This window comes from Aedes albopictus, chromosome 1, assembly GCF_035046485.1.
Source record: "Aedes albopictus strain Foshan chromosome 1, AalbF5, whole genome shotgun sequence".
NCBI classification, from domain to species: domain Eukaryota; kingdom Metazoa; phylum Arthropoda; class Insecta; order Diptera; family Culicidae; genus Aedes; species Aedes albopictus.
Genome location: NC_085136.1, coordinates 335,251,655 through 335,276,654, shown reverse-complemented (window position 1 = coordinate 335,276,654; position 25,000 = coordinate 335,251,655). Strand labels below are relative to the sequence as shown.

At 41.9% G+C, this 25,000-nt stretch overlaps 2 protein-coding genes across 2 annotated transcripts in view; one reads left to right on the top strand and one right to left on the bottom strand.

Annotated features, from left to right (window-relative positions):
- LOC134285824 (uncharacterized) overlaps nucleotides 1–25,000 on the top strand; it is a 392,906-nt gene that overhangs the window by 182,085 nt on the left and 185,821 nt on the right. The window lies entirely within an intron of this gene.
- LOC109403999 (neurochondrin homolog) lies at nucleotides 9,471–12,091 on the bottom strand. Its single transcript, XM_029859746.2, has one exon. It carries the CDS (start codon nucleotides 11,824–11,826, stop codon nucleotides 9,643–9,645), a length of 2,184 nt encoding a protein of 727 aa, XP_029715606.2. The 5' UTR covers nucleotides 11,827–12,091; the 3' UTR covers nucleotides 9,471–9,642.

The window sequence follows — 25,000 nt, the reverse complement described above, 5'->3', positions numbered from 1 at the left end:
GTCTATCGTAACATTACTGCCAAGGCTTGTCCTGTCTCGCAGGAAACTCAATTCCTACGATTGAAATTAAGGATGGAAATATATTTTTCAAGTAATTAAAGGATACATTTATTAATTAACATTTATATCAGATTTGCTCCAATCCGAGCCCGGATTTGGATTCAGCGGCCCAAAATCTGTCGGAGGTACATCAGTTTGCTCTTGAGACAGACCAATAGTTGATTTTTGTTTCGTTGTGTAATCAATTTGACTGTTGTCAGCACTGGCCCAAGGATACCCAGCTATTCGGAAGGTGAATACGTCACTGTCCTGATTCCACACGATTCCGAGCGTTTTCAACAAGCCGTTGATAGCAGCGTCGTGAATCACTCCATGCCTTTCTCGGTTCTCTTCGAGGACTAATCCCAACAGCTCCTTTGAATTTGAAAGAATTTGCACCAGACAGCATATCGTCAATATAGAAGGATTTCTTCACGATTTTTGTTGCCAGCGGATACCGATGCTTCTCTTTCTCTGCCAGTTGTTTCAGCGCCAGGAACGGGGACTATGCCAGGCCATACGTTTTCAGCTACGGTTTTCAGTGCATAGCGTGTTTATCGTGATTGCTTCTCCGAAATACAGCAAGAAGTCATCGTCGATCCGAACCTAACGATTCATTTTTTGGAATATCCGCACTAATCGCATACTGGAACGTTCGGAACTTCAGGTGAATGGATGCCAAGTCATTCTGTTGTTTTGTCGGGCTAACCATTTGGGTTTGGTTTCACGGATACTCCTGTCGACGATTCCGCAGAACCGTCAAACACCGCATGAAGCTTTGTCGGGGCAAATAGAACACCTTCGTTGGATCTTCATTCGGAGGGGGTGTTACTTCAACCATGCTAGACCACATACTCCTTTATAAAATCAACATATTGTCCTTTTAGATCCGGATTTTACCTAGCCTTCGTTTAACCGTGTAGAACCAGAGTCTAAGTACCACTCTTCACCACTTACCTCACCCATCACGGCAATGCTGCACAAAGATTTGCCAGACGTCGTCTGTGGGGTTTGTTTCTGTGGACACTTCGCTGCCAAATGCCCCCGCTTCTTGCAGTTGTGGCACGTGTCGTCCTTCTACGCACAGCAAATAATTTTGTAATATCCAGCCGCGTAATTTCTGGCGACGTATCCAATTTCTAACGTAATTTCACTCTGTTGCATCGTTTCTCAACAATTATCACACTCACCATGTACACCTTGGTTGGCACAGGAAAGTATCAACAAACCCATTCCTGTAGATGCCTAGAAGCAGTATCCCATTTATCATCTATCCTCCAACTCGGTGGAATAGCCGAGAGGCAAGGGATATGCCTCACAATCTACGGATCAGTGTACGAATCCATGCCAATATTTTACTTATATATGAATCATCTATCGTTCCGGTTCTGGCGATTGCTAGAACCTATGTCAAGCTGCGGCGGCCAATTTGCTGCGTGGAAGGAATGTAATTTGTACATCACTTTTACGACGCGACTGAAGTGCAGCAAAAATTATGTGATATCACAAGAAATTTTTTGCTGTGCGGAGTGTCACCGTTGCCTCCATGTCGTCTTTGCGCTTGGTTGAAATACAACGCACCGTCGGCGCCGTCGTTTTTCGGTCCACTCACTCGGTAGCTTCACATCTTGCAATTTCTTATGCCTACACCGCGTCCGACGTCAACGCAGTGTCCGATGCCTCAAGTCCCATTATCATGGGCTCATAATGCTTCGGAAGTCCCATGAGCAACAACACAGCCAGTCATGAGTCATCCACTTTGAAGCCGATTCTCGACGTACGATTTCACTCTGCCGCATTCGTCCAAGGGAATCGAGGTTAGCTTTCGCAACAAGCAAATTTTCCTCTTAAGCCGTTGTCTCGGAAAGCATTCCGCAGCTGCTCCCAGGCTTCCTGGGCATCCTTCGCGTCCTGCAGTAGGCTGAAATTTGTCGTCTCCAGGCTCAAACCAATTGTGGCCAACGCTCGCAAACTAACCTTCTCGTCAATTTGCTGCCCCACCCGGGGGCTATACGCGAACCACGTGCCCTCGCGTATAAGCGTCATTTTCATCGCGAACGCCGACGTGGAATAATTTTCGCGTCCCTTCAGCAACGATGATGAGCTTGGCAGCCGCGCTAATCCGTCCGTTACCAGCGGCCGGCACTCCGGCTCCGCCCACGGCACCCGGTAATCCAGCTCCGATTCCGCTTGCTCCATTCTGCTGTTGATGGTTCATCACGATTTTTTTTTACTTTTTCACTTTCTTCTGGCTATGGCCAGCCTCGGGCCCATAACATTTTGCAGAGTAAAAGAAAACGACCGGTTTGGTTCGTTGACTAAAGACTAATGAGACAAATTTAACCGCCTACTGTGATACGCGCTGCTAGGCGTTGCTAAGGTATCTTATATAAATACTAGTACATAGGTTCATTGGTCATCGTTGCTTACTTCGATGCCTACTACGATTACAACAGTGATGCAATAGAAACATTAAAGCATATGAAGGCAATCATTTTCGATTGTTTTTGTTATTGTTGAAGATGCTCCCCAAGCAGCACACTTTGTTACAACTAAATCACGGTAATTTCTACGCGACAAATTCAAAAATCGATTTTAAAAGACTGCAACGTCGATTTCTACAGCTATGTCACCGAAAAAGCGCAGGAGGCGGAGCCTGTGCAACATATGTCGTTAGTCGCATAAGAGCATAGATGGTAACCAATGTGTAATATAGTTTGTTTACACTGCAATAGAAAAATAAACTCAAAGTTACATTGCTTGTTTCGTCATAACAATTATGGAAAATGATAAACATGGCAATGGCGATTGGAAATAAGTATCTTTCTAGTAAAATGGAAATGTGTTTCGTCGGGACACCGTCATAAAATTGATTGGCAATTGTATTTTTCTGGTGAAATTGTCAATTTTACTAGTGAAAAACACGTGCGCTTGCAAAATTCGACAATTTTAGCATAAAAATTTGCACATCGCACTGATTCGTTGTACGATTTTTGAACGGGAAAAAGGGTACTAGGCTTGTTAGGCCAATTTATTTATCACTTCTGATAAATTTTCTTTTCTATTCTGTTCGCCTAGAACTCCATAGTCATAATTAAAAGATATATTATGTCAGTTTTGTGTAACTGGTACAACTAATCGCCATTGTGATTATTAGGTAGAACCTACATTGCCGGTTGGATGTCTGAGGATATCAATATTCACATCAAATATTACTTCATACAGAATTCCCAACCAAAAGCTTAAAGCATTATTTTTAATTCACGGAATCGTCATACTTGAGTTCACCTCATGATCCCCCCCTTGGGTCGATGCATCTATATTTGTTTTTTTTTTGGAAACGAGTTTATTCGATATACCCAATTTTTTGGTTTAATTCACCCAAAAATATAGGTAGTTCGGATTTTCCGTGAGCTTCTTTAAAATAATAAGTTATAAACATCGTATTTGTTAAGTTTTAGCATACAAACATATCTAATTATTTAATACTTTCGACATGCAGTGTTAAACTCAACCTGTTAGTAACTGGTAAGTTGCACATTTGTGACCAAGTAATCGAACGTTTTTGCGCGTCTCATATGTGTTTACAATGTAACAACAAAAAGTTACACTGTCGTCATTTGGAAACGACTTTCGGTAACATGATACATGGTAACCAAACAATGACTTCGCAGCAACTGGTCTGGTAATTTGTTTTGGTTTTTGGTTTCAATGTAACAGGATGATGTCAAGAATGCAACTTTTTGAATTTGACAGTTCAAGAGCTGGTTTCACTAAAATCACTGTGTGACATTAATGTAGCTTCTGCAAAATTAAGGTTGCACTGCGATGTCTGAGCAACCAGAATGTGTACTGCAAAAACAGAATTGTTACCATTAGTCTGAAGTGAAACGGCTATGCAATCTTTGATATTTTTCTAAAATATTTGCTAAGTTGCAAGTGCTACTTGGGTCGTCCTATTCCGCCGCGAAGTGATATTTCTGGATGAAGAAAGCCTTTCGAAATAGTTGTACAGAGCGAAGATGCAGAGGAGGAGGTCGAGGACTGCGAAGAGGACGACCGGCTGGACTACAATGATCTGCAACCTGCTACGCTCCAACAACCAGAGAGTCGACATATGAAGAAAGGAAGACATCTGCATGTATCAACCTGAGGGCTTCGTTGACCCTAGATGTCCGAGAAGCGTGTGCAAGTTGAAGAAAGCATTGTATGGACTGATACATTGCAGCAGGATCTGAAACCAAAACCTTCATGGGAGACTGAAGCGTTTTAGGCTATCACGATCAAAGTTCGAGACGTGCGTCTACTACCAAATTGATAATGGTACGATCCGACCGTGCATGTCGACGACCTTCTGATATTCTCGAAGGGTCAGCACTGGGTAAAACGAATTGAAAGAGCAACTGACAGGTAAGTTTTTGTTGAAGGACCACGAATTGGCGAACAAAGTCCTTAAAATTTAGACACGTCAGAGGGACAACGTTTGCTTGGACCAGGAGCACTATGTTTAGCAGTTACTAGAATGTTTCGGCAAAAATGACCCACTAAAGACTGACAAAACGATGAGCCCTAGCACCACAGAAGAACGAAGACAGATGCAGAACGTTCCGTTCTGCGAGTTTGAAGAAGATTGATTGATTGATTGATTTGTCTTTATTAAAGAGACTTTCAGCCCTTGGCTGGTTCGTCTCTCTCTTGAAGAAGATCTTCAGTTCATGGATAAGGCATACATCCGGACATTTGTTTCGCCGTAAATCAAATTAGCCAGATCTGTAGCGATTTGGGAAAAGCGCATTTTTCGGTACCTGGGGCGCGAGATCTGAAGCTCATCTACAGTATCAGTAAACAAACAGATCAACATAATATTTCCTCGATTCCTGGTGTGTGCGGGGCCGCCATTTTAAGGAATCCAACATCTTGTAAGTAAACATGTGTGTATCCACAAAGCATTCCATTGTGGATACGCGATCGATGTTGACTTCTGTCAGTTGCGTTGGGATAAGGATTGCCACATACGTGGGGTGGGCAGATATATACGGCTCATATAGAAAAAGAAGCATGGTGACAAACTGATTTTCATAAAGGAACATGAATTAAATCTGCCATCTGAGTAGAAAAAATAATCGAGAACTACGTGTCCAGCCCACCGCAGGCTGCCGTGTTTTATCCGCTTCACTGTATCCATCTCTTTCTATACTTGGTACAATTCGTGGTTCATGCGACGTCGCAAGATTCCGCCAGAATTCCGGACAAAATTTTGTACGCTGAATTGAGGAGTGTTATTCCTCTGTAATTCGCGCACTCCAGTCGATGCCCTTTTTTGTATAGAGGGAAAATGAGACCATCTAATCAACTAGCAGGCAGTTCTTCCTCTTCCCATATATTCGATATAATACGGTGTAAGAGTTGATACAGCTGCTCACTACCGAGCTTGAGAAGCTCGACCGGGAGTTCGTCCTTCCCAGCAGCCTTATTGTTCTTCAGCCCTCTAATGGCTGTCTTGACCTCGTCAAGCGTTGGAGGCTCCACAGCTTGTCCGTCGTTGTCGATTCGAATTCTGTCTGTCGCTCTTCAACAATTCCTCGAAGTGCTCTCTCCATTTGGCAGCCACCATTGTCTTGTCTGTCAGCAAGTTTCCATTACGGTCGTTGCACATGACGGGAGAAGGCGCTATTTTTCTCCGCGCGCCAGTGATAGTTTCGTAAAATCTCCGCATATCATTCTGCTCCATATTTTCTTGCGCCTCAGCATGAGTGTTTTTACCCTTCTTACACCCATAAGAAGGGTATAAATATCGCTCGAAAAACCGACTTTCGATCCGAGGCCCGGAGGGCCGAGTCTCATATACCAATGAACTCAGCTCGACGAACTGAGCAAATGTCTGTATGTGTGTGTGTGTGTGTGTGTGTGTGTGTGTATGTGTGTATGTGTGTGTATGTGTGTGTGTGTGTGTGTATGTGCGTTACAAAAAAAGTCACGCACGTTTCTCAGCCGTCTGTCATCCGATTTGAGTTCTCTTGGAAGCAAATGAAAGCTACTACATCCTAGTAGAACGCTATTGAATTTTTTTTCGATTGGACGTTTGGTTACCGAGATATCTCTCGAAGAGTACTTATGAGTCATACATCCAAACTTTTTAAGATTTTTGACCAAGTGTATCATAATAAATATTCTGGCCGTCTGTCAACCGATTTCGGTTATCCTGGCACCAAATGAAAGCTACAACATTCTAGTAGAACCCTATACAATTTTATTAGGATTGGACATTTGGTTACCGAGATATCTTTCAAAGAGTACTTGGGAGTAAGGTTAACTTTTTGAGAGATTTTTGACCAAGGGTACCATAATAAATATCTCAGCTGTCTGTCAACCGATTTGGGTTCTCTAAGCACCAAATGAAAGCTGCAATATCCTTGTATAAGGCCCTGAAATTTTATTTCGATTCGACATTTGATTACTGAGATATCTTACGAAGAGTATTTCAATAAATTCTTTTTTATTAATCTATTCACTTACTTGTTATCTTGCATTAGTTTTTGACCAGTCTATGGGAAATTATTTTTCAATAAATAATGCTGACAAAGTGTATTCTTGTTTTCAATAAAATTATATATAACAAATACACAGGAATTTTATGAAAACGTACATTATGTTAAATGAAAGCTTTGAATTTATATATTGTGGGAAAAATGCAAGAACCGGACAGCGATAATAACTAGCTAATGCCAAAACTGATTAACGTAGTAGATATATCATTTTTGTCCTTTTTGCACCATAACCATGAATACCAAGTACTTCGGAGCTAATTTAATCGACTGATTAAGAGATATTAGACAAAGTATATCTCGCTGATTTTCTTATCCATTTGTTAATCGATTCAAGATCTTTTGGCAGCTAACAAAAGATACAATATTCTAGAATATGTAAGCTATTTTTTTAAAATTTCATACAAGAATCTAGAAGGTGTCTGGCATTTCTGGTGGTTTAGTCCATGATCCATGATGCTATTTTGAAAACCAATCCACTAGATGCCAAATCCACAATATTTTGGTCAGTCACACAAAATAAATTTGTTAAATACGAATAATACAACAATATTTTTAATAAGTGTAAGAAGGGTTCTGTTCACCATAGGTGGATTAAATCGGGTTTTTTCTTTCTGCGGTGGATTCGTTTTTCGTCTGCTCTCGCTTCCCTATATCGCTCCCTGGTTGCCGGGTCCTAGACACCAGTATCCGGCTTCTGGCGACATGCTTCTCATCCGTTACCCTCTGACACTCCTCATCGAACCACCCGTTCTTAGGTCGTCTTTGAGCAGTGCCTATCACCTGTCGCGCTACCGTAGTCATCGCTCCGTGGATGAATGGTTGAGGGGGTCCTCTAAATCAGAAGAGTTTTGCAACATGCTTTACAGCGGTGTGTTGCTTCTGCCTCGTCGCGAAAGTGCGAAAGAATCCCGAACAGAGAGGTAATCATAACACGGTTTTCCGACGAAACTGCAGCAAAACAGCAATAAGGTTTGGCAGTGGAATGGCACTATTGTCACATGCTCCTCAATTTTGCGAACGATATTGATCAGCATCGGCATCGAGGCTAGGGCAGTGAAGGAAATTAAAATGCTCCTCTGAGGAGGAAGACAGTGAGGGTGACGATTAACTCGACCAAGACGAAGTACATGATTGCGGATATAGACAGAGGCAGCCCTAGCGGTGCTAGTGCTGAAGTAGTAATTGATGGAGATATGCTTGAAGTTGTCGAAGAATTTGAATGTTTATGATGGAATAATAGGAAGCAATCAGTGAAGTACTAGATTGAAAGTAGTGAGCTGGATTTTTGTATGGTGAGATGATCAATTCTCCGTTTCTGCAATGAAATGGTGCAAACAGCTTGGGTTATATGATTTCTTGCCTAATTTGATGCTGTTTGAGCAAAAGTTTGGGTAACTGTGTTGTTGTATTATTTATTTCTTGCAACTTCAACAACACAGTTACCCAAACTTTTGCTCAAACAGCATCAAATTAGGCAAGAAATCATATAACCCAAGCTGTTTGCACCATTTCATTGCAGAAATGGAGAATCGATCATCTCACCATACAAAAATCCAGCTCACTACTTTCAATCTAGTACTTCACTGATTGCCTCCTATTGTAACAATGAAGTGAAAAGGGGTTTTGGAACTGCGAATACGTCCTTGACAGATTGCGTAATCAGCTTAGGTCCCGTAACTGACCAACGTAAACAGCATTCGCTATATACAAGGAGCTGATTCTTACGGTAGCCCTCTACTGTTACGAGGAGTGAACATTGAAAGAGATTGCCCGAAAATCCATCAGATCTCTATTACTCCAGAGCACTATAAATGTGCATTAAACTTAGAGAAAAGTTTACTAGTTAAAATAGTACATTTAAACACAATCATAAAACTTGTAATAACACACGAATTATATCAAGTGTACAATGTAGCGAATATTGTGAATGAAACAAATACGATCGAATTCAGTGAACTGGATAGTGCGAATGTCGGAAGAATAGCGAAAACAATATTCAGCAGCGTACCAGGTAGAACGGATGAGGATAGTGTTTGTTAGGTTTAGTATTTACAACGAAGAGTAAATTAGTTATCCCTACAGAATGCCTATTTATGGCATTCAAAGGAGCCGGTGCAACAAAGTTGCTCTACTAAGTACCATCCACGTGCAGCTTGTTCCAAGATTATTAGTCCGTCAACTCTGGTATTTTACTACCGTAGCTGGGCAGGGCCCATTGCCGAAAGCATCTAAAATATCTCTCATCGGTCAATTGCACCAGCAGCAGCTGCGTCCGACGTGTGGGTTGCACAAAGTCATTCCACCGCCCAAAATTGCGGCCACTTCTCCAAGAAATAAAAAATCGCAGTAGAAGAGAAGATTTAAAATTATTCAACTAGGGGAGGTCTGGGTAAAACACCCCTCTCAGTTGCCAATGTGGAATGAAACTTGTTCCAATTGCGCATTGTATACAGCTTCCTCGCTTCTAATATCGACAGTTTACGACATCCCGCGCGAACGAAACAAACCAACCGCAGCGAAAAAGCTGGACGGCGACGTGGGCATGGGAACCCTGCAGTGGAATTCTGGCCTAAATCTAGCAACGCAACAAGCAACCGTCCGACCATACAAAATGTTTGCTTCTTTCGCGTCGTTGTTGTTCTCCCTCCGAGATGTTGCGTTTTCGAAAGAAAGTTTCTAATTATAACCTTACACAGCACAGTGCGGAGTCGATTTTCTTCAGGCTGGTTGGTGGATGATTGGTTGATGTGCGACGATTTCCACTGGCTCAGAAGAAAAACGAGAAAACATGCATTTTCCGCACGAGGCCAACGTGTGAAAAGCGCACGTCTCCATTTTGAGGGGGATTTTGGAACAATGAAATTTGCAGTTGGAACAAACGCCTCGCTTTGTTAAAAGTCCTCTAACAAGTCTAGTAAATTCTTTATTACATAGATACTCTTAATTCCTAGGTGAATTATAGCAAAAACACATACAAAAATGCGCATCAATCACCACACAGCAGCGGTAAGCGCAGCAGTACTTCCAGAGGTAAACCTTCCCAAGCTGCATCCGCTTAGTCGCCAAACAGCTTCTTGCCCAGTTCCATCATCCGGTGGTTCCGGCACACCTTCAGGGCGTCCGCTTTCTTCAGCACGGCGGCCACCGACGTGTTCGCGTCGACCAGCTGCGACAGAAAGTCCTCGTAGGCCAGCTTGACGTTCGGCGGCAGGGTTCCGATTTTGACCTTCCGCAGCGTTTGGATGATCCCTTCGGCCCAGCCGGACTCGATGCAGAACTCGGAGATCCACGGGATCTGTCGGATGATGCCGCTCATGGTTTGCATGCCGAGGAACCACAGCTCCATGATCTCGAACCAGTACTCCTTGTAGGCCAGGGACACGACCAGTTCCTGGGGATCGTTGGACTCGTCGATGTTGTAGGCGTCCCAGAGGAACCGGATCGTGGTCTGGATGTACCGGCAGATGGAGAAGTCGTTCTTCTTGATCTTGGAGGATTGCTGCTTGAGCAGGAGCAGTCCGAGGACGGCGAGGTGACCGTGCATGACCAGGTTGTCCGGGGTGTCCTTGAGTTCCGGGAGGTTCTCGAAGATGAAGCGCAGGAGTTGGCCGAAGACGGTGCTTTCCTCGACCAGCTTTGGCTCCAGGACGGTGATGTTCATGAAGATGTTGCACAGGGAGATGATCGCCGTCCGGGAGTCCTTCATTTCCTCCAGCTGGAAGGGGGTCATTTCCGGGTCGGGTTCGTTCATGCGCTTGAGGCGTTCCGCGCGAGGGATCGGGGGCTTCTTGTAGTGAGCGATCGTCCAGTGGAAGAGGAAGCAGTCGTACAGCACTTGCTCTTGCTTTTCCTTGAGGAACACTTTGCGGGATTCCTCCTCGACGACCAGGTGGCACATGGCAGGGAGTGTGACGCGGAGCACATCAGCCGGGGCCTGTTCGGCGGTTGGTTCGGTCTTGGCTTTGATGCGGTGATCACGAGAAGCATAGAACGACTCGTTGGCCAGTTTGAAGATGAAGGGGAGCAGCTTGAAGACCTGGCCCTTGAGGGCGGAGGTTTCCTGGGACAGCCAGGCGCTCAAGACCCGGACCATGGCGCAAGCGAAGGCCTTCTCCTTCGGCTGGAGTTTGTCCTTTTTGGTGTCGTTTGAAAGCTTGGTGAAAACACTGAGCACCGCGGAGAAGGCGCCCTTCAACCCGGTGTAGACCTGTTGCTTGTCCTTCTGATCGAGATCTAGCTGATCAGTCGACATGTAATTCATCGACAGCTCCAGGATGATGAAGCAAGCCGTGACGAGATCGGCCTGGGCCATGACCTGGTTGAAACTCTTGTTGTCCATCTGCATGCGCACCTCGATCGCGGCCAACTGCAACAGAAGCAGGAAGAACTTCTTCGGATTTTCCGAGTCGTGCAGGGTCCACTCGATCCCCAAGATCTCCAAAATATTCGCAGTCAGTTTGAGTGTAGGATCGCGCTGAGCCTTGCCGATCTTGCTCTTCAGAATGTCACTCACCCCCTTGTACAAACACTCCGGCCAAATCTCCCCTTCGGCCGTTCTCGAAATCTGCTCCTTCCGGCATGTGAACAGCAGGACGGAAATCATATCCGCCAGCTCGAACTTCCTCTCGGCATGATCGGTCTCAAAGTCCAGTGAAACCCTCTGCATCAGAGCGTGGAACAGCTTCGGGTCCTCATCCCAGGAAGCCGGTCCAAAATGACTGACCAGAGTCACGATCAGCGTCAGCGCCTCGTCAATCTGGAAACTCTGCTGCGTATAGACCTCGGCCATCTTCTTAATCACACCCTGTTCCTTCAGCGCCAGACGGCCCTTCTCATGCGCCGCAATGCTCTGCAGACAATGGTACGCCTCGTTGATCACGATCAGATTATCATCGTATTCATCGTCGTCGCACGTCGACACGATCCCCAGGAACACCGGAATACTCTCCAGCATGTCCTTGTGCGTGGCCAGCTGCTCATCCTCGCAGAAGCAGCTCAAAATCGACAGCGCCACACTCTGGTAAGCCGACGCATCCGGAACGTCCTTGCTGGTCAGCAACCTCCTCACAAAATCCAACCCGATCGCATCGAACAGCAACCGCTTCCCGGCCTCGTTGCAATCCTTGCCCTTGATCAGCTTCGTCACCATGAACAGCGCAGCGAACTTCTCCGTGTCACTTTTGGCGTTCTTCAGAATGATCGAACACTTCCGGATGGGATCACTTATTTGGTCGGCCATCTTCTCTGCCCGGTCGGTCTGTCTGTCTTCCTTATATGGTGCTTTTTCTTAGCTAGCGCGACGAAATTCAACGTTTCCTGTCCGAACGGTTCCACAGTCGATTCTCAACTGACCAGATGATCCTCCTCAATCGCTCAGCATGATCGTGGCTGCGATCCCGAGAAAATCTGGGATCGACTTTTCCTCTCCCACTTCTCGGGAAATTGGCGCTAGTGCACACATACAAGTACACGGACACGGTGGGCGCGGGAGCCTCTTCGGTCCTCTCTGGATTTGCGCTTTTCCGGATCGAGCGCGGCGATAGCTTTTCCAAGCCGGAAAATGCACTCGAAGCTGTCTCTTCAGATTTGCCGCGCGATACCTGTTTTGCACAATGAAGTTTATTACACATGATTGAATAGCACTTTGACCAGATCAAAATTTACAATTACCTCGTTGGAAAAGCCCGTAAAATTTCCAGAAAAACTCAAAACGTTTTCCACTCGTACACTGCGACTTTCGCTGTTCCTATTGGAATTTCTGATAGACAGCCGATCGCATGCGTGCTCGTGCTCTCCGCCGTGTTTTGTTTTGAGCACGAAGTTCCCTTTTCATTCGCGTCTTTTGACAGCGCTTCCCGTTATTCGCACCAACACAATCAAAGACAGACAGCCGCAGACGGCCCAGCTAACGGGACATCACGCAGCATGTGCGCGCGCGAGGGTGGCCTTTTAAACATCATCATATTTTTGCACTCCCAAACAGTCATCATCGACGCTGATGATGGCTGATTGTCAAACAGCCAGCAGCATCAGCGCAGGTGACATGCGATGGGGGTGGTGAAATGGGGTGAGAAAAGGCTTCGGCACGTGCGGGGTGCGTGTGATGTGAGAGAAAAGGAAAATCGAGCTAAACATTTCAATACGTCCTGCTACAAATTTTCTTGAGTTATTGAAAAAATAAAAAGTTTTTGTGTAAAAAATAATAAATTTGATCTTCATTTTGTCTTTTAAAATGGTTTCAAAGAAAAATAAAATGAACAAATAATAACACCGCTGATGAAATCAATGAAGGATTTTCTGGTATTATACATACCTAGGGTAGCGAACCACTTGGGCAGCGGCCGGTATTTTGGGCACTCTTCGCTTTAACTCAGTCAATTCCAAACCAATTGACTTGAAATTTTGTATACGGCTAGATACTATACGTATCTCATCGCGTTCCAAAAATTGTGTCAATTGGTTCAGAATTGGCAGAAAAGTGCCCAAAATAGGACCCCTGCCGAGATGGTTCCACTTCCCTACATGAGAACCTCCAGAATTTATGATGCAATAAGCAAGCAGTCTCCAAAAACAAACGTGCGGATTCGGATGTTTCTCCCTGTCTGTTTGGCGTAACGTTTTCTCTGGAACAAAGCCTGTTTCTCAGCTTAGTCTTCTTTGAGAACATCCACAGTTATCTTCATCTGCCAATCTGAGAACTTCATCTGCCAATGAACATTTTGCATGCGTGTATCGCTATGTGGCATCAATTATTATGATTTTTTTTTAACTTCTTCAGCAATTTATGACGAAACTATTACGAATTTTGACTGAAAAGCTCCTCTCCTAACGGCATCAATAACTTCATCGGAATGTTTTTTTAGAATTGCACGAAAACTGTATCTTAAATTCGTCCGGATTACATCGTTAAGGAATGTTTTGAACACTGCATTCTTTTCCAAAAGGACTCTTCAACATTTACTATAAATTTCTTTACGAAATGCAGGAGAAGTTCTTTTAAAATTTCATCTTTGAGTTGGTGAACTTTGTATCGTTCGTGAGATGCAGAAAAGTACGCAACAAATTCTCCTACTGTAGTTTCAATCTATATAAATTAAAAATGGAGTAGTGTTTGCAGTGGTACATTCGAATGAAACTGTTTTATGTAACATAATTTGTTAACGATAAAAAGAGAACGATTCTCCCATTACTAGTTTTACAGGATCGACCAATGCTCCGTCACCTAACCATTTGTCAAAAAAATCGAGGGAATAGCAAGCGTTCCTACAGAAATTACTTGAGAGAGCTCTCAAGAATTTCTTTAGACATACCTCCAGTATTTAATTCGGGAATTCCTTCGTGAGCTGCTTCAAGAGTTCCTCCTAATATCCCGCAAGAAATTTCTTTATGAATTTGTCCAAGCATTCCTTCAGAGTTTTCTCCAGCATCTTATCTGGTTTCTTTTCCTTTTTTTCCTTCTGTTGCCATTTTTTTCGAGAATATGTTTATTTTTCTTATTTCTTTATTAGTGAGGCTTCCAGCCACGGGGTGGACCAGCTCCTAGAATATGTTTAGAAATTCCTGTAGGAATTCTCTTGAAAGTTTGCTTAAAAAAATCCTCCGATAATTCCTGCTTCTTCCGGTGGTTTCAACAGATTTTTTCTTGTAGTTTCTAAAGCAGTTTTCCGGCAGTTGCTCTAAGAACTCCGCAGTTCCTCTGAGAATTCTTCCGGAATCGTTTTTAGATACCTCCAGAAAATTTTTCGGTGATTTTTTAGGAATGCCATTAGGAGTTCCTGCAGGAATTCCGTCTTGAAATACTTCTAAAAAAGTTTTTACTTGTAACCTTTCAAGAGAGAAGTGTCTCTGTGTGATCTGTTTTAAGAGTTCATGTATGCATTGCTCTAGGAGATTCGGCTTACAACCCTCCATGAATTTCCTCAAGAGCTGCTACCTGGAGTTTGCTCCTGGAATTAATGCAGCAGTTCCTTCGAAAATACTTTCAGTCCTGCAATGCTGTGAAAGTTTCGCCTAAAAATTCACCCAGAAGTTTATGCTGGAGTTACTCTAAGAGAGTGTTTCAAAGAATTCCGGCGGAAGTTGCTCTAGTAATTCCTCCGAAAGAGACTCTAGGAATTCCTTCGGTAGTTACTATAAGCATTCCCCTGGGATTTCTTGTAGAAAATCCCTCGACAAATTCCTTCTGCAGTTCCTGTAGTTCTGTAATCCTGATGATTCTCAGGAAATTCTCGGATAGTTTCTTTAGGGATTAACCGGGAAGAACTCGCCCGAAAGTTGATTTCTGAATTTCTCCGATAGTTAATATATGAATTGTTCCGTAAGTTCTCATAGGTATTATTCTTCTATCAGCTTTATTGGAAGTTTCTCCAGAAATTCCTCCGAGATTGCCTATGGGATTTTTTGTGAGTTTCGTTCAATAGTTCCTTTAGGGATCTTTTATGATTCCTCCAAAAATCACTTCAAAGTTTCCACCACCAAATCCTACAGAACTTCCCTCACGAATAAATTCAGAAGTTCTTCCAAAAGTTTTTCTGGAAGAATGTTTGAAGAAATTCCAAAAGAAAATGCTGAATCAAGGTTAAAGAATTTTTAAGTGAAATAATCATCATGATTGGAAACTTGAAAGCAGTTTTATCAGCTAAATTTTTACAGCGAAACTGTGGGTGAGTGAGTGGAGAATGGTGTTTTGGCAAAACGGAGGTTCCGAAGGAGGAAATGTGAAGCTCAAAATCGAATACCTTTCAGCAGATCGCAAACTCCAATCTGTGGGTTTCATTTTTGTGGATTTTTTATTTCTGTAGCAGTGTAGCAGTTTAGAGGAAAATGAAACTATCGTTTGTTTGAGTGTGTAGATAGAGTTAGGAGTGTGAACTGTGCTGAACATAAGAGGAGAAAGATAGAGGTTAGGATTGCCAACAATGCAAATCAAAGATTATTTCCGGTAGCTTTTTCTGCGAACGCCGCGAAGTATGGCAGACATTTTGTATCAGTGAGAGAATAAACGAAATAAAGTCTGATTATTCGCAATAACGTGAAATCCGAAGGCTACACCTGGAAATCTTTCAGAAACGTATTCCTTTATGGTGTTAAGTCTGTGAGAACTTGGTTTCTTTATGAAACAGCAGTTTAGTCAGGGATCCAGCAATCCTGAAGGATTTCCAGAAGAAACTCCTAAATGAACCCCATTGATCCTGAAGGTTTCCTACAATGAACTCCTGGTAGATTTTTAGAAGGAAATTTTGCAGGATTCCAAGAAATAACTCCGGGAATATTTCTATAAGGAACACCTGGAGGGCTCCTAGGAGCAACTCCTGCAGCATTCTTAGACCAAGTCATAGACTAAACCACTGGAGGATTCTCAGAACACGATTTTGGTGGAAACGCAGTAAGAAATCCTGAATAAATTCCAAAGAAGAACAAAGATAGAATTCAACAGAATCTCTCGGAATTCTTCAAAACCGAAATTCCAGAAGAAACTTCGGCTGCACATTGATACTCCTGCAGGAGTTCTACTAAAAACTTTTGCAGTTTTTTTATAAATCCCAGAAGAATTTCCTGGAAGAAACTCTTTGAAGATTTTCAGAAGGAACTCCAGCAAGATTTTCCTAATGAATAATGAGATTCCCGAAGGAAGCCCCGAAGAAATTGTAGAAGGAATTTAAAAAGAGGCATCTGGGTTAATCCGAGATGGAACTCCTGAAGAAATCGCAGGAATCAAATCTCCCCCAGAATTCTAAGAGATTACACAAGCCCCATAAGAAATACACGCGTCGGTATAGAAGTTTGAGAAAGACTGACCTAGAGGAATCTCAGAAGGAATTGCTTGTGGAAACCTAAAAAAGTTCTGGCGAAGTTCCACGTGATTGCATAGAAAACAAATCGTTAAGATTTCTTTAAAAAAAATCCCAGAAGAAACGTATATACGAATCTGTGAAGAGGAGGAATCTCAGAAGATACTCGTAAAGGTCCTACTTTGTTAATATAAGATATATTTCAGGAAATGTCAGCTGTAAGGCAATTCAAGTGATTAACCCTTATGTGGCCGACAGGGTACCCGGGTACCCAGCGCCCATTTAAAAAGCACACTGTAGAAAAAAGCAAAAAGTTTGTCGGACACATAACGGTTAAGAAATTATTTGAGTAATTTTACTATAAATTGACTTCGTTACAAATGCACGCCTTCGCACGTCACTGATCTATTTCGACTCCATCATTTCATTTCTCAATAAATTATCATTTAATTGCACAAATGACGTAGGTACAGAGAATACATTTGCAATGCAAATATTTCATTTTTGCGCGAATTACTTTCAAATTTCCAATTATGATAATTGCAGATTAGTTTACACTACATAACTACACATATCTTTTGTTACTACTTCGTGATTGACCCGAACCAATGACAAGTTCTATGTACAATGAATGAACTGAATGGTTGACTGGCAACAACCATATGCACTACTTCAAAGATTCTCTTTAACTGTGGAATAATGGCACCAGCGACGTTCTAATAAAATATTGGAAATAGGATCCACATACAGAAAGGGAACAACAAGGAACAAACTCACCAGATAATCCCATTCAACCGATTGTCTGTGTTCGCCACTGATTGCACCCCAAAATGCTCTGCAAAAATTACGCCACTCCACGCACAAAATCTAGAAACGACGTCGGACTTCTTAGTGCCCACGCGGTCTTCTGGAGCAACTCCTGGAATAAGTCCTGGAGGAATATATTTTGAAAAATCTCATAGAGAAATTTCTAGATAAATCCCTTGAGAGATTCTAAAATTCCTGGAGGAACCCCTCAAGACATCACTAAAGAAATATCGAGAGGAATTCTGAGAGGAGTTCCACTGGAGGCTGTAGAAATTCCTGGACAAATCCCAAGTGGAATTTTTGAAGGAATTCTTGAAAGACTCTCAGGGAACAAAAAAGCGAAACAAATATTGCATTAGGATTTATCCCAGAGCTAACAAGAAAGAAGAAGAAATATTTCTAGGGAGTTATTTAAGAATTTACTTCAATTTAATGAATTCCACCGGAGTTTGTGAAGGAAGAAATAGAAGGACTTTCTGCCACTATGAATTGTTCAGAGAGTTCCTCATTGTTGAAGAAACTTAGTAACATGCGATTCCTTACGACGCAATTAGGCTAGTTTGTTGATTAAATAAAACTTTTCATTCGTTATCATCGGACGTTCTTTTCATTCCACGCGATTACGAGAGGTTATGGGCCCAGCGAAGTTGGATCAGTAGGTGTAAAGTCGGATAGAAGATGAGTCTAGGCGGTAGTTCAACCGGAAGCAGAAACGCCAGTAGGGCCGGAGACGGTGACGGAAGCATCGCAAGAGTAGGTGCAGGAAAAAGAGCACGTTACAGTGGAGTTGGCTTACCGGTCATCGAGAAGCTCAGGGGCCGTGAGAACTTTAACAACGTGGGCATTTGCCATGAAGATAACCCTATTTCGCGAAGGATCCTGCTGGGGAGCTATGGAACCAGTGGCGGATTAAGTCGTGGACAATGAGATCAGCATGCTGGCGTTAGCCACCATATGTTTAAGCCTAGAAACAACGAACTACAGCGTGGTTCTGGACGCCAAGAGTTCCAAAGAAGCATGGGACAAACTACACAACACTTTTCAAGATAGCGCACAGTGTGAAAGCGTATGTTGCTGAGCTTATGTCATCGGCGCACAAGTTGACAATCATCGGATTCCAGGTAGACGACTCGTGGTTAGCGGTCGTATTATTGATGGGACTTCCAGATGGGCTCATAGATCATGGGTTTGGAGGCGTCTGGAGCTGCCCTTAAGTGAAAACCGGCCCAAAAAGTGGAGGAAGTGATGGAGCTCTGTACTCAAATCAGAAACCAAGACCTGGCAACAACAAAATATTCAGTTCGATGAAGAAGGATGATACTTGCCATAATTGCAAGAAGCAAGGTCATTACGCAACGAAGTGTAAGTGTCCATGGAAACAGCAGCAATAATCGAAATCGATAAGTAAAGCGCTATGCAGTGTATTTACGATTGGCGAGGTTGAAGAGTAGGAGTGGCCACATGCCATATGTCCCCAAGTGCCGAAAGTTTCGTGAAGCAGCAGCAGATGTAAGGTGAGCCTGCAGCTTGAAGAGGGTTCCGTCGACCATAGCAACGGCATCGAGTTGAAGGGCGAACCGGTTCCGGAATGTATCGCGCGTATAACAGGTAAGCATCCACGCAACTCGTTCCCCAACAGTTCAGCAAGATCCGAAGGAATTATAGACCTGATGCATTTGGATTTGATCGGGCCAATAGAAGTTCCATCACTTAGCGAAAATCAGTTCGTGATGACGTTCATTGACGATGCGACGAGGAAAATTTTCTTGTATTTTCTGGAGAACAAGAATCAAGCTTTTGAAGCGTATACGAAGTTTTTCAGGACTGACAATGGCACCGAATATGTGAACGAAGTTTTCCGAGAACCTGTCTTTATACACCGGAGCAGAACGGTTCGGCAGAGAGGATGAATCTCACGCTCGTGGAGAAAGCTCGAAGTATACTCAACGATGGTCAAATACCAAAGAAGTTTTGAGCAGAAGCACTATCAACGGCGACGTACCTTGTAAACAGAAGTCCTTTATAATCGTTAGATGCGAATACACCAGAAGAAGTTTGGTCCGGAAGAAAGCCAGAACTACGTCATCTGAAAACGTTCGAATCAACGACTCTGGTCCACATTCCAAAACAAAAAGGCAAAAAGTTCGATGGGAAGCGATTCTGGTTGGATTTGGAGAAGACGTTAAAGGGTACAGATTGTATAATACGATCAATCAAGAAGTATTCATTAGCAGAGACATCATCGTTGTTCGAGAAGGTAAACCGCAAAAGCTAATCATGCAACCAGATGACTCGAATCAGTTCAGGATTCAAGGATTTGACGACTATTCCGAAGAAGTGTACGCGTCCGTTATACGTTATTCTGCGATCTGTTACCGTTGTTGGCGTTGGCAGTCAAACATAATTTGGATATTGACCAAATGGACGCAACTTTCCTACAAGGGGAATTACAAGAAGAGGAAATCTACATGGAACAGCCACACGGGTTTGCTGAGGATGGAATACCGTCAAACGGGGTGACTTCCAACACTTGATGACTTGTGTCTATGTTTATCAACAAAACATAAAAATAGGACGTTTACATTCCAAAACTTTTATTAAAATAGTTCCAACAAAATATTCATTAATTTAACATAAGTCTGAAAAAGTAACAAAAATTTGAGCCTCGAATCGTTGCCTGCAAAAGAATGAAAACAAAATTTCCCAAAAATAATATTCTGTATGCGGATTCTATACATAATGAGCTATATGAATTTCTATTTTACTTTATAAAAATATTAGAATATCTTTGTTATATTCATATGTTTTGAAATATTGTTCCTAGACAGGGTGACTTGCAACACTCATTTTTCTTAACAATTCAAAGTCCAGAAAAATGAAATATTGTTGTTTAACTTATAATTCATTAGCAAAAGTCTGGAGGATCATCATATGAACTGAAAAATACATTAAAACCTATGTTAAATTAAAAATTAGTAACTTGGTGTTTGTGAGCCCAATATTTCCATATAAAAATTCACAATACAGTTTCCTATGCAAAAACAAATGCAAAAATATGATTGTCAGCCCAAACGATAGCACAATAGTAGCAAGAATACTTATCAAATATGCTTGAAACTAAAAATTTATATCTGCGGTTTTGAAAAGGGATTTACATTGGGTGTTGCAAGTTACCCCGCACGACGTCTTGTATCAAAAAATGACCTTATTTCGCTTTTTCAACATGAAAAAGTAAATCAATCTATATCTTGTTCACTCTATTTTATAGAGGGGCCGGCTATTAAAACTATTACAAATAGTTTGAATTTTGAAATTGATTTTAATCAACCTTTTTTGTTAGTTGAAGCTGAAAAGTGTTGCAAGTCACCCCGTTTGCCGGTACGCGTTTGCCCATTACGAAAAGCTTTATACGGATTGAAGCAGTCAAGTATAGTATGGAACAACCAGTTAGATGAAGCATTGAAGAATTCGGCCTGAAACGTTCCAAGGTTTTTTCTTCAGACTCTAGTTTAATTTAAAAACACTTCACTAATACTTCACTTTTGCAAAAGAACAGTCGAGCACTTGACACTGAAGAAGTCTGTAAGTCACAGACGAAATAGGCCTATCTGTCCGAAGATAAGCACAGTAGTAGAATTAAAAGGAATTTGCTCGTCCTTTCTAGTTTTCTTTAAAAGAGTTATTCATTTTTCATTTTCTTTTGCAAAAGTGAAGTATTAGTGAAGTGTTTTTAAATTAAACTAGAGTCTGAAGTAACAAGTTCTACTAAAAGCTCTAAAGTAATAGTAAAGTTCCAAGGTTGATTTTTCCGTAAGTTCCTCTAGGAATTAATTAGGGAGTTCCTCAAGGAAATCACTCGATAGTTGTTCTACGAATTCCTATGGTAATTGCTGTAGAAATTCGTCCGGGAGTGTTCCTAGAAGTTCTTCCAGTAATGTTTCTAGGAATTCTTCCGTGTTAGATAATTCCTTCTAATTTTTTTTTACAAAATCAACTGACAGTTCTTTCACAAATTCTTCCACGAATTTCTCTAGGAAACGACAAGAAATATCCTCTAGGAATTCTACTTGGATTTCCTCTAGAAATTCCTTCGAGAGTTCTTCAAGGTATTGACGAGGAAGTCCCAGAGGGATTCCAACAGTAACAGAATTCCTAGAGTCTCTCTCGAGAAACTCCGAAGGAATGCCTACAGAAACTGCCGGATGAATTCCTGCAGGAGCTTCTGCATGATTTTTAGGCGATACTAAACATGTTTCCAGAGAAACTCTTGAAGAAATGCTTACAGGAATTTCTAGAGGGATTTAAGTCCAATCTCCTGGAGGAATTCCCGTATGAACTCTTGAACCATATCACGGTGACACTCCTCTCTTGAAAGAATTCCTGTAGAAACACCTTACAGGGTGTTTCAAGAAGATTTTTTTACAGAAACTCTGGATGTTATTTCTAGAAAATCACTGAAAGCGTTTACAGAGTTATCTGAAACGATTTCTGGGAAATGTTTAGAGGAACTACCGGAAAAATTCCTGGAGAAACTCCAGGCAAAAGTCCTGAAGAAGCTAAAAGAAAAAAAAAAAACCTGTCCAAGCTACCGGAGAGCAGGAATTTTTGGGAGGAATCTGCAGGAACTTCTAATGAATATTTGTAGGAACTCCTATAGCAGTTCATGGAGAAATTCCCGAATGAAGTCATAGACCTACTTCTAGAGGAATTGTTAGAAGTATTCTTTAAAAAAAAATCTGTATGAACTCCATGAGCACAACTTAAGGAAAAACTTCGGAGAATACAAATATGGCTGCAACAATGGACGACTTGGATCCCTACTCACTTTTTCAAGAGCATCAATCTTAAAAGTTCGTAAACAATTGCGCTCGATTTGGAAAAGCTGCCTCTTTTTGCAAGTGAGCAAAGCCAGAATAAACAACTGCGACTTGGTTCGATGCTTGGTTCGTCAGATTTGTACCTCTAAAGTTTGTATGCAAAATTGCAATGGGATCACTTGATGTTTCACCTTAAAACAGTTTGATAGTTTTTCGGTGATGCGATGTTTTTAAACTCAAAGAAGACTTTCTTTTAATTTCTTTTTATTCATTTTGGAAGAACGTATCCTGCATTTCATAAAAGAATTTATATTTTAGAATTTTTAAAAGAATGCAAAGATTTTAAAGCGTATTTATAATCCCTGATGAATTTCATAGCCATTTCTCACGGAATTTACGTTTATTGTGCAAATAATACGACAACCTGCCAGTTTAAGCCATACAGCAGGTAAAGGACATTCACAAACATTTGAAATTTACAAAATGACACATTTTGTTGAACCATTCGTCATTGAAATCATTGCCCTCATCAAGATTTTGAAAGCAGTTTTCTCGTCCAAAACAAAAAATTTTGCCATGAAAATGTATTCATTGCATTCCACATAAGGAATGGAATACAGTGAATATATTTTCATGGTCATTGTTTTGATTTACAGTGAAAAAAACTGCTTTTCGTTTTCCGAAAAATGATGACGGATGCTTGAGCCTTAAGAGGTTTGAATAGGTGTTAATTTACATATTTATCTTCATGCTCGATTGAGCGCAGCTTTAAAAGTAGACATCGTTGTTTGGTTCCTTATGGTCAGTGGTTGTGAGTTCCAGGTAGATGCCCCGTATTCTAGGGGTTTGCCTAGCGATTCCTCTAGCGATTGCTCTAAGAATTTCTCAGGGATTATTCTTTGGATACCATTTCATCTAGCTGATGAAAACGGGAATATGCACAGTTTACGTTCGAAAATCTATTCGTTTGTAAATAAGAGTGTATGATAGATAAGTCCTTTTGAATAGTTAAACGAGATTAGTTGATCAAGTACCAAAAATTGCTGCACATAAATACTGACGCACGTACCGCATAATTTACTTTGCAGCAATAAACACCTATAAACACTTTATTTTTAGCTGAATGCACTCAGAGCAAAACGGAATACGTGACTAGGCATTTGCCTCGTCCCGCTCACATTCTCCCTATATCCCTCCCGCTGACTTTCACTCACCTTGCCGCAAGCCTTGGCGTCGCCCTTCCGGGTCGGGATCAGCGTGTTGTCCAGATCGAAGAAGATCGTCGTTATGGGTTTGTCGCAGCGCCGATCGTGCCCCGGCCGGAAGAACTCAAACTCAGCAAACTCCGTTGCTGCTGCTGATGGAGCCGTTCCGCCGCCGGCAGCGTTATTCGGAGCACCCTCGATGATGATGGCAGCCATTGATGCTGATGGTCACGGCGCGGGGCGGTAATGATGATTGGAGATGGTTTTCCCAGGGCAACAGCAATTGAAAACACTTTGCTACTCACAATCTCTTGGAATCGAAGGGTTCACTAACAATGGTAATTGCGCGGAAAAAATAACCGGGAATTTGTGGCGACGCAAACTAATGTTATCAATGCTGTTTACGGTTATTCGAGGACAATCTGTCGGAAATGTACTCAAGCGAGCAAGGACTTTTCTTCCGCGACGACGCGACCTCGCACAAGGATGACGGACGGACGAATGTTATCTCATCACTCTCGTCTCGCATAGCACCGCAGAAGAAAGAAAGAATGTCGTCACAGAGTGCGGAGGAAAATGCGAATGATGATAACACAACAGAAAGGAAAATGAAAAAGAGAACATGAGAGTAGGGTTGCCAAGTTTTAACATCGATCGCGGAGTGTACAGAAATCCGGACTTATCAGCAACTTGGGCGAATGAGCATATTATGCAAATACCATGGGTCCCAGTCTTTATAACGTTATAGTTAGCGTTAGTTAGCAACATTCGATCGCCGCTCATTGTAAATACATATTTATGAGGGGCAAGATGGACCAACCAATGGACTTAATGATTCAAAGGTTTGGGACAGGAGAGGTTTCAAGGAGCGTTTCAAAGGATATGCTAGTGTGTTAAAGACGGTTTAAACGTATACCAAGCGCAGAATTAAGGCACAGAGAAACAGACGTAACACACGTAAGAACAAAGCGTTCGATTTGAATAGGTCGTATGTTTGCAGTGTTTCCTATGAAGATTCGACATATTCAAATCGAACGCCAGAATTTCATTGAAAAACGTGGTTACGAAAACGCAATCAACCAATGCTAATCGTACTGTATTTGACCGCGGGTAAAGCACCGCGAGTAGTCAATCGACCAATTAGCGAAAATTTGAATCAACCGATAAAAAGATGTTCGATGGGAAGCGAGTGGAATGCGACGTCTGTTTCTGTTGGAGATCACAGTATTATATTGCAAGAACGGAGTGAATCATGACACACTGACATTTTTAACACTTTCTCGCTTTATACTCGTTCAATAACACAAGTTTACAAAATAAAACGAAAGTCGTGAACTTCTGTCAACGACCAAAATTTTTGAAGCACAATTTAGTGCTGATTTCGAAACCGACCTTCAAAAAATTTTAAGTAGAACAGTTTTTGAGTTTTAGCTTAATATCGAGTTTTGCAACTTTTTTAAATATGCAATTTACTAAAATTCAAATATATTGCGTTTTGTTCAACCAATTTTTAATCTTTTTCCATAAATTAAAAGCTGAATACAATACCATTCGATCATCTGAATACAGGTTTTGCATCAGATTGATGAAACTCAAGATATTGGCGAGTTTCAGGGACAATCTACTCAAATTTTAGCAAAATTTCCAAAATTTTTCGTAGAAATGTATTTTTTTCAATAAGAAAAAACCAACCTAAAAATTCTTTCTCGACGTTTATTTGACATATCATATGTAGGCGAGTTACAGTAAAAAATTCAGCTCAATCGGAGCATTGATTACGGAGATTGAGATGT